Source organism: Etheostoma cragini, chromosome 15 (genome assembly GCF_013103735.1).
Source record: "Etheostoma cragini isolate CJK2018 chromosome 15, CSU_Ecrag_1.0, whole genome shotgun sequence".
Taxonomy (NCBI): Eukaryota; Metazoa; Chordata; class Actinopteri; order Perciformes; family Percidae; genus Etheostoma; species Etheostoma cragini.
Genome location: NC_048421.1, coordinates 20,080,680 through 20,090,888, shown reverse-complemented (window position 1 = coordinate 20,090,888; position 10,209 = coordinate 20,080,680). Strand labels below are relative to the sequence as shown.

Genomic DNA, 10,209 nt, shown 5'->3' with positions numbered 1-10,209 from the left:
CAGGGCCTTTAACATAGATCACTTAAGATATTAAGTAACAGGACCAGCCTTGAATTGATTCAGATAACCATCCAACCATTTATGCAAAGTAAGGTTGAGGTGGTTCTTCCAGATCACCATGTTATTCTTTTGGCAGAATTGAATTTTAATTTGGACCCTTGTAATGTGAGATATTTGAAATTCACGTTACAGACATGCAGTTGATTAAAACTAAATTGGAAATGCATTGTATTAGGCTGCATAATACAAAATAATTAATACATTAAATGAAAACTTGACATATTAAAATTCTGTACTAAGAAATTGATTATTATTGATTATGTAAACATTATTAAACGAATTGCAGCTCGCCTAAATAGTCTATTTAATATACATATTTTTTTCAAAATGAATCTAATAAACCATAAATATCATGAAAGTCTTGCATTTATTAGGAGATATGTTGATTTATTGTTCTTACCAGTCAGACTATAATTGTAGATATATTGTATTGTTATCCTTTGGATACATTGCAAGTATGACTATTAAAAATACAAAATAAAGTGACATTTTTCAAACGTTAAACCGTACTCGCGTCGTGCAGCACGAGATCTCGTACCTTCCAGCGGAGCTTTTCTCGCCGCACCACCAACTTGTCACCAAAGATGGCGATTTGCTGAGTGCTCATGGATACACACATTTTTCAGCCTGTCGTTATCGTACCAGAAACGCCAACTTTAAAAACAAATTAATTACTTAGCGAGCAACTATTTCTCCGTTTGAAGCACATCTGACATAACGTCAGTCACCGCCACCATGCAGATCACGCTTAAAACACTGCAACAGCAGACCATTCAGATTGAAATAGACCCCGTACAAACGGTGAGTGGCTATTAGCTAACTTGCTAACTTTAGCTAACAGTACCAGCTGCCGGACCTATGTTTTAACTTTCGGTGAATACCTAACAGTTTTATTTGATATTTACAATGGCATAACACCTAATGTAGTCTCGGGAAAAGAGTGCCCATTAATAGCACGTGTTACGAGTTTGGCAACACATATGAAACCGCTGCTAAACAACGCGAAACCTAACTCGCTAGCGTTAGCCAGTTAGCTAGCCGAACAGCCCGTTAACAAAGCCATCGCGACGCGACTGCTAACGAATTTATAATCGTTTCCAGTTTGATTCATGGTTCCTTTGCTGTTGCGGCTGCCATTCAGCAATATATGATGTCTAGTTTGTAATGCTGTAACTTCTGTAATGACCACAAGCTTCACACTACGGTTCGAGTGCATTGCTAATGCTAACGCTTATGACACTGCTAATTACGATTAGCCTCTTTGGTAGCGGACTGTGAGTAGCGGGTAGTGACTGTGCTAACTTTTTTAGCATGTTCACATCTTTGACATGTAGCTAGCAAGACCAACTTTGAGATAACTATGTTGTGATGTTAGCATTAGGTCACTCACTCAAGTGTAGTTATATCATTCAGATGTTTAACTTTGATCTTATTTTGGGATGGCAGTAGCTCAGTCGACTTCGGTTGGTCCACTCGTGACATCTTCATTTCTACATTTATAGGACCTGAGCATGTGTGTATTTCAGGCCTGTGTGTTCTAACAGAGTGTAAGTTGTAATTTCCCCACTGGGGATCAATAAAAAGTATAAATTATTTATAGTAAGCAGTTTCATAATGCTGCGTTATACACTGAATAGGAAGGACGTTCTAACTCATCTTACTTTTTCAAGTTAACTATAATGCTTTCCTGTCTAGTAATGACATTGTCATTGGTCCATCAATTTTCCCAAAGGAGCCACATAAGAAACAGGAACTGTTGTGGTGGTCCGGACCAATAGGCTAAACTCAATTCTCCTCATTATTAATTTTATCTCTTTATAAAAAGCAGTAAATGGTAAGGTCTTTGATAAGCTGTGAATGGTAAGGGCGCAAATGGCATGATTAGGACATGAAAAAAGTGAAGCAGACACAGTACAAAATGCCACTATGTCACTATATAATCAACTACCAAGAATGCAAATGTGACCAAACTGAGCATGTTTTTCAATTTTTTTTTCAGAGAACAGCATTCAATTAACTAAACAAAGTGCTGTTACTATTTTCTTCAGAATTAGCTCTTTTTTTAAAACTTTTTTCTTAGAAAATGAAAAAGTGAAGCAGACATACTACAAATACCAACATGTCAGTATTTTGCATTTCATGTGCAAATAGGCCCTTGCCTCTCAGTTTGGTGTTTAATTCATTAGTGCAGTAATATCAACAGCAAATGCAAGCTCAGCCGTCCATTTTACATCTGAGAGCTCTGGGATGTCTTAGCCTTTCATATCACGAAACTCTTGAATCTCTGCTCTCAGGTCTCATACTTTAAGCACCTTGGCCAGGCTGAGCCACCTGACAGCTGTGTGGTAGCCTACGTCACCATGTCGAGTTTCATGGTTCTCCAAAACTGACAAACTGCCTGTGATTTAATGCTCCTGCCCTGATGAAGTTAACTGTTTTAGTTACAACATCAATAACATGGTTCAGTTTTAGCACTGACTTACACAACACATGCTGATGTATAATACAATGCAAAAATACCAGTTCTGAGTTTACTTCAGTCACTTTCTTACATCCGCTTCAAAAGTCCGACATTTTTTTTCCTGTCAGATTCGGACAACCATCGGTTGTAGCACATGCCAGTTTGTTCCATTTAAGTCCCTTTTTGTCAAAACGTGCATTTACTTTGGGAGGGAGAGTATTTGATACAATGCTGGTTTTCCTACTATCAAAGCATGTAGAGGTTTGGGATTTTTCAAAAATCACATTGTATGATTTTTAAATTAATTTGCATTTTATCATACATCAGAAAAGCAAGACTTAATATTTGGTACAGAAACCTTTGTTTGCAATTCCAGAGATCATGTTTCCTGTTGTTCTTAGACCAGGTTTGCAAACACAGCAGCAGGGATTTTGGCCCACTCCTTCATACCGATCTTGTCCAGATCCTTCAGGTTTTGGGGCAGTTGTTGGGCAATACGGACTTTCAGCTCTTTCAGGAGTTTCCACCCATGCTTCATAGTTGGGATGGTGTTCTTAGGGTTGTACTTGTCCTTCTTCTTCCTCCAAACACGGCGAGTGGAGTTTACACCAAATAGCTCTATTTCCGTCTCATCAGACACATGACCCTATCCCATTCTTCCTCTGGATCATCCAGATGGTCATTGGCAAACTTCAGACAGGCCTGGACATGCGCTGGCTTGAGCAGGGGGACCTTTTAATCCATGACGGCGTAGTGTGTTACTAATGGTTTTCTTTGAGACTGTGGTCCCAGCTCTCTTCAGGTCATTGACCAGTCCAGTCATTGAGCCCCAGGCCAAGAGAGATTGACCGTCATCTTGAACTTCTTCCATTTTCTAATCATTTCGCCAACATTTGTTGCCTTCTCACCAAGCTGCTTGCCTATTGTCTTGTAGCCCATATCAGCCTTGTGCTGGTTTACAATTTTATCCCTGACCAGCTCTCTGCTCTTGGCCATTGTGGAGAGGTCGGAGTCTGTTTGACTGTGTGGACAGATGTCATTTATAGAGGTAACAAGTTCAAACAGGTACAGTTAATACAGGTAATGAGTGGAGAACAGGAGGGCTTCTTAAGTGAAGTCTGTGAGAGCCCGAATTCTTACTGGCTGGTATGTGATCAAATACTTAAGTCATATAAAATGCATAATAAAATGCAAATTAATTATTTAAAGATCATACAATGTGATTATCTGGACTTTAGTTTTAAATTCCGTCTCTCACAGTTGAAGTGTACCTATGATAAAAATGACAGACCTCTAAATGCTTTGGAAGTAGGAAAACCTGCAAAATCAGCAGTGTATCAAACCTTGTTCTCCCCGCTGTACTTCAGTGTACCGATCACTCAGCGTTGTCGCCCCTTTCATCGACCGCATTGCTGCCAGATCCTCTGTTATCTAAGTCTTTCGTTATGCCACATACAACAATGAGTAACAGGGCTGTGTTGCGGACATCACTGCCTTCGTCCGGAGCCAAAGGAGAAAAGTTTCTGAACTCCCCTTCAGAAACAGGCTTAGTGTTTTTGGCGATCTTGCGGGAGATCACACAGCTGGTTTGACAGCTGCATCCCTGGTTGTGCAACGCTTGGTAAAAGCCTTGTTGCTTTTGCAGTTTAACTAGCAAAGCTTCAGATGTCCGTTCTTGCTCTGCATCATTCAAATTGTTGTATTTCTCTGTGTGTTTAGTATGGTAGTGGTGATTCAAAATCTAATCCTTTAACACATACTGTACATATACGTTTGCACACAAAAAACGTTGACAATGAACGACAACAATGAAAGCAATGCAGTTGTATTCCATGCATGATGTACACTTCTTTACGTGTGATTACTACATTCCCATTGACCTCACGTACAATGCTTAGGTCTGAGCTATACAGGTTTTTAGTTATTAGGTGCTGTGTAGAATAACACGGTCCTATAACTTGTTGGTCAGACTCTGAGATCAAAGACTTCTATCTCACACAGACTATGGGTATTAATGCATACGAAATTCAAGCATTAGGAAACCATTAGAAAGTGCTTGGACATTGATGGTTATTGATTTGGACCACTCTTCTTTACCAGGTGAAGGCATTGAAAGAGAAGATAGAAGCAGAAAGGGGAAAAGACAACTTTCCTGTATCTGGGCAGAAGTTGATATACGCTGGAAAAATCCTGCAAGATGACACACCTATTAAGGACTACAACATTGATGAAAAGAATTTTGTTGTAGTGATGGTTTCCAAGGTAAGATCTGAGTTGATTGTAATACTTGAGTTTTCTGGGTTAAATATTACAATTATATTGTTATATTTTAGTAGATTTTGCATAGCCATAGCTGTCTAACCGCACCTTTTTCTGAACTGGCTAAAGGCTAAATCCGCAGCTGCCGCCTCACCCCCGGCCTCCGACGCCCCCAAGCCCCCTGTACAGGACTCAAGCTCCACGTCAACAGCTGTCCAAGCCACAACCCCAGCATTAGCCCCAGTCCCAACCCCAGCAGCTGTCCCCATTCCCTCAGAGGAGGCCAAAGAGGAGCCAACTGCTGCAGCCACAGAACCACAACAGCCAGCCAGGTAAAACCTGTCTATTACACAACTTAGTGTTTTTGAAACCATTTTTGACATACAAGAAAGAGTTAGGAAGTAGTGCTGGATTTACGGTTGGATCCGAGCATGGCATTGTGATAGTGACATCAAATGTCCCGTTACTGTCACAATGACACTCACTACTTCCCAACTCTCCCAAACACTCCCAAAAATGATTTGTCAGTCAACCTATATGCTAAATATATGGAACATGGGTTATTCAGTGGTTAGGACTCAAGACAATTCTGACATCCATTTCTTAAATATAACTCACAGATATGTTTGCACACTAGGGCTGTTGGAACAAATACTGAAAGTCGTACATAATTCAAATAGTAAAAAAATCAATACTTTTTGAATGTGATTTTTTTTAAATATGTGGGCTAACATAAGCTAATATTACTCCTCTTGCCTTAGCCTACCAAAGTGTCACTCATGTCTCGTCTTACGAAAAATAAATTGGCGGGAGTGAGAAACACAAGTCATTTTGAGGTCTAATGGGGATTTTCCATTACATAGTACCTGCACGACCCGGCTGCGGTGCCCCATTTTCCTTTTTCCGTTGCACATTTGTAACGCCTCATGCTTGAGGCAAGCGTGGCTGGTCATCATAGCAGGAAACCTCCGTGACCTATTGCCCCACACACACACACACACACACAGAGAGAACGTCAAAGGTGTGTTGTTTTTGAGTCACGCAATGTAGCTGTTCCCACAGCCAGAAGAAAAATTTAGTTTCACAAGAAGCTGGAAGCAGCACAAAAAATCACCTTAGACTAAACTATTTAATCACGGCGCCTGTTCAGGACAGCCCCATCTGTGGGGAAATAGATGTAACACAACTTCAAAATCGTCATCCACCGAGTCAGTTATGTCAACATTAGTTAGCTCATTCTTGTTTCCTAACTGCATTGTGAGTTATAGTAACGTTAGCTTAGCTGGGAGCTTCATGGAGTCAGTTAGCTGCCCTACAGCTGTCAGTTAGCGTTAACTTCATAGCCTACCTTCTAATAGCTATATTCTCAGTAATGGGACAATTGCCTATGGAATGGATGTTTATATCTAAATTCAGTTGTCAACATTGTCTATTGTTTTACTCCTCACCTGGAAATCACACAAATCTTGTCTGATTCTTTTTTTTTTTTTTTCATCTAGCTCCAGCAGCGGGGGTCAGGGCTTGGATGCCTCCTCAGCACTGGGTAGGTAACAAATGAATCCCTGCCAGACGTGCACGCTGTGCAGTAGTTGCTATGAGTGCACCATTTCAGACAGTGTTATAGATGGGTTCATATCCCAGCAGCACATTTCTTGTTTAAAATGTGGGTTATGTTTTGCTGTGCCTGAAATAGTTACTGCTGTGAGTCGGGGATTTTACAGTCAGCAGTGCAATACATACTTTTCTATATTTAGGCTATGACAAAAGTACGACATCCCTTATTGTGGTGCAGCAGAGGGCAATGGAGATTCCCGTTTGGTTCATTCATAGATTAGGAACATAGATACATAGAGAATCTAAAAGAGTAGAAATCATGATACTATTGAAGTCTGTTTTGTTTGTTATAAACTGTATGTATTATTTTTAAAGATTCAGTTCTTTGTCATTGTCTGACCTTTTTATAGAATGACTCATTCCTCAGTGGTGACTTAAGGCATAGTTATCCTAACCCTGGAAATGTCTGGCATTATGGGATATGTATAAGTATGTATCCCCTAATAACAGATTGCTTATTCATAAAGGAGCTCAGGTGCAACAGTTACAGTGACATATAGTCTCTACCTGCCTTCACAGCGAGAAGATACATCAAAATGTTAAATCACAACTGCTGAAATGCCACTTCTCTCTCTGCTGACTACAGCTGCCGTCCTCCACAAAAGAGCAAGCTACAGTGGCTTGTCGCTGCAGACAAAAGTGCCCAATTAATACATGTAAAATGTATATATACAGGACAAACCTTTTATAACAAAAGCATTTTATTTTGGTGGGGTATTTCTTTTAAAGTGTGTATGTTTCAAATAAGTGCTAAAGTAAGAAGAAGAAAAACATTTCTGATGGGAGGTATAATTATAAAAGCAAATTTCTGTTTGTGTTGATTGTCATGCATGGAGGTTTATCTGTGCAAATTTACTGTGTGTGTGTTTTCAGTGACTGGTGCAGAGTACGAGGCCATGCTCACAGAGATCATGTCTATGGGCTACGAAAGGGAGAGGGTGGTGGCTGCGCTACGGGCCAGTTTCAACAACCCCCACAGAGCTGTGGAGTACCTTCTCACTGTGAGTCTCACACACACAAACATTTTTCAAATGCCCCACTGGTTTAACTTTAAATTCAGCTCTTATTGTGTTTTTCCGAGTTATTTTCATACAAATGTAGTTGAACTTCTTTGTGCAACCTACTGACCTCCATGTCAGTCTATTCTGGTAATCCACGTGTAATATCCTACATGGAACTAACCTATAAATGTACTAGACATAGGCTAAGCTGTGCTCTCTCCAGCGTCTTCTCTCACATTTCATCTCACATCTCTCAGAGCTCCCCCCGACCAGCAGCCGCCACGCCTCAGCTTTGTTTGGTCGCTGCTTTTACACACAGCGGAGAAGTCACATTTTGTGAAGAGGATGGCTAACTAGGTTGAACATGATGTTAGTCAGTGTGAGCCGCTCTGCTTCTTGATTTAGTTTTAGTGTAATCTATCAATGGTGACACACACTCCATAAGATGTGACATGAGCACACTCTCTTCCTTCCTCTTGAGAAAGCTACTGACATTTGTTTTCTTATATAAATGGGCTGGGCAAAATATGAAATACCCTTTTAATAACTCAAGACAGTTTTTGAATTGTATTGCACCACAAAACTCTTACTATTACTACTACTACTACTACTCTAACTATTATCCCCATAACAATGAATCAACACCTCCTCAAAACAGTTATAACAAAACTGAACATTAAAGCTCTACAAAGGGTTGTTGTATAAGCTTACCTTAGTTTTGGCTAGTAGTAGTAAAATACTGGCAAAGGACTGTGTTATTTTAAGGATACTTAAAATGCATAGGCCTTACGAGGCAATTGTCCGTTATGATGGACAGTCCGGGGTCAAATTAAAAGTGTATTCAATTGTAATTTCCAACTAATATAAACCAAATTATCAGGTGACAACTAACTTCCACTGCCCTTTCACTAGTTTGATCCCTCCATGTTCTTTGGAGTGTGTGTGTGTGTGTGTGTGTGTGTGTGTGTGTGTGTGTGTGTGTGTGTGTGTGTGTGTGTGTGTGTGTGTGTGTGTGTGTGTGTGTGTGTGTGTGTGTGTGTGTGTGTGTGTGTGTGTGTGTGTGTGTGTAAGATTGACAGTTGTATTGTTGTTTCCAGGGTATCCCCAGCAGCCCAGTCCAGGAGAGTAATGCCCCGGCGCAGGCCCCTGCATCTGGACCCACAGAAGCCCCATCTCTATCAGAGGGTGAGGCACATGCTCAACTCAGTCCAAAAATACATCCAGTTTGTGTCTGTCGCTCCCCTACTGTGGAAAACAATTCCAGTACTGGTGGGGTACTGATCACAGTGGGTTTTTAAAAGCGGCCTCCCGTACCTTTAACATGTGAATAGGAAAGACCCCAGAAGTACAGGACTCACAGGCTAGTCCTGGACACATTTACGGATCACTACAATGAATAAATGTTCTAGCCCCACTGGCAGGGAGTGACTCATCATATGACTCATTAGTCACAGAATGTTTCTCTACTGCAACTAGGTGTGAGCTGGTTCAGGTTTGGTGGCAACTTCCTGTTCCTTCCTCATGTGGAAACTTGTAGAGCCCTCTGGCCTCTCTCTGAGTGGATGAAGGCATTTTGTTTGATGGACTAGCGCTACGATTAGTCAATTTGCTACTTCTCTTGGTATTTATTATTGGAAATTGAATATTAGTTTTTTTGGCCTGTTTGTTTAGAGAAAACACGTTATGAGTTTCTTTTTTGCTGTTTTCTGATGTTTTATAGACCAAATGATTAAACAAGAAAAAAAGTTAGTAGATGAATGGGTAATTAAAATAATTAGATATTAGGCATTAGTTGCCACCCTAATTAGGACCTGTGGTGGGATTTGTGATCATGGATAACCTGTGTATACAAATATTTGCTATCGTAGCACACATGCTTATTACAATAGTGGGGGAAATGTGTTTATATTTTGAAAAAGGTTGGTTGCCATAAGTATTTCAAATTGCACATCTAAGCATCAGTGTTAGCAGAGCAGTTGCTGCAAGTGTACACTTGTGTACAGATAGCACAGTACTGAAACCACAAGGCGGGCTAGGATGGAGACCTGCATAGAGCTCAGCCACAAATCTTGACATAGGCACACATAGGCAATACAAGCTACTGTTGCATCTCTATTGTCCTGCATGTAATTGATTTAGTTTGGTTGTTCTTTTTTTTTTTTTTTTTAAGGAGAGAACCCACTTGCATTCCTGCGGACGCAGCCCCAGTTTCTGCACATGAGACAGGCCATCCAGCAGAACCCTGCTCTGCTACCAGCTCTTCTCCAACAACTAGGCAGAGAGAATCCTCAACTTCTACAGGTAACGCAGTTAAAGGCCACTCACACGGAGCTCTCCACAGGCAGGCACACAAGCAAGCCGGCCTGCATTCCAATTTAGTTTCGTTTGCAAAGTATCATCTTTAGTCACAATGCAGTGTGCAAGTTTCTATGTAGCGCACATACAGTGGTGTGAAAAAGTGTTTGCCCCCTTCCTCATTTCCTGTTCCTTTGCATGTTTGTCACACTTAAGTGTTTCGGAACATCAAACCAATTTAAACAATAGATCCAAAAAATCCTAACCATCATGGCCCTGTGTGAAAAAGTGATTGCCCCCCTTGTTAAAATATACTATAACTGTGGTTGTCCACACCTGAGTTAAATTTCTCTAGCCACACCCAGGCCTGATTATTGCCACACCTATTCACAATCAAGGCATCACTTAAATAGGAGCTGCCTGACACAGTAAGGTCCACCGGAAGATCCTTAAAAGCTACACATCATGCCGAGACCCAAAGAAATTCAGGAACACTTGAAAAAGAAAGTAATTGAGATC

The 10,209-nt window shown here is 40.6% G+C and overlaps 1 protein-coding gene across 2 annotated transcripts in view; it reads left to right on the top strand.

Annotated features, from left to right (window-relative positions):
- The first annotated feature begins 596 nt into the window (after positions 1 to 596).
- Positions 597 to 10,209, top strand: part of rad23aa (RAD23 homolog A, nucleotide excision repair protein a) — a 13,871-nt gene continuing 4,258 nt past the window's right edge. For both annotated transcript variants that reach the window (XM_034893710.1, XM_034893711.1), the window contains exons 1-7: positions 597 to 861; positions 4,622 to 4,783; positions 4,910 to 5,112; positions 6,280 to 6,323; positions 7,268 to 7,395; positions 8,493 to 8,580; positions 9,566 to 9,696. In XM_034893710.1, the coding sequence (XP_034749601.1) occupies positions 796 to 861; positions 4,622 to 4,783; positions 4,910 to 5,112; positions 6,280 to 6,323; positions 7,268 to 7,395; positions 8,493 to 8,580; positions 9,566 to 9,696 (822 nt within the window). In that variant the 5' untranslated portion in view covers positions 597 to 795. The remainder of the gene's footprint in view (positions 862 to 4,621; positions 4,784 to 4,909; positions 5,113 to 6,279; positions 6,324 to 7,267; positions 7,396 to 8,492; positions 8,581 to 9,565; positions 9,697 to 10,209) is intronic.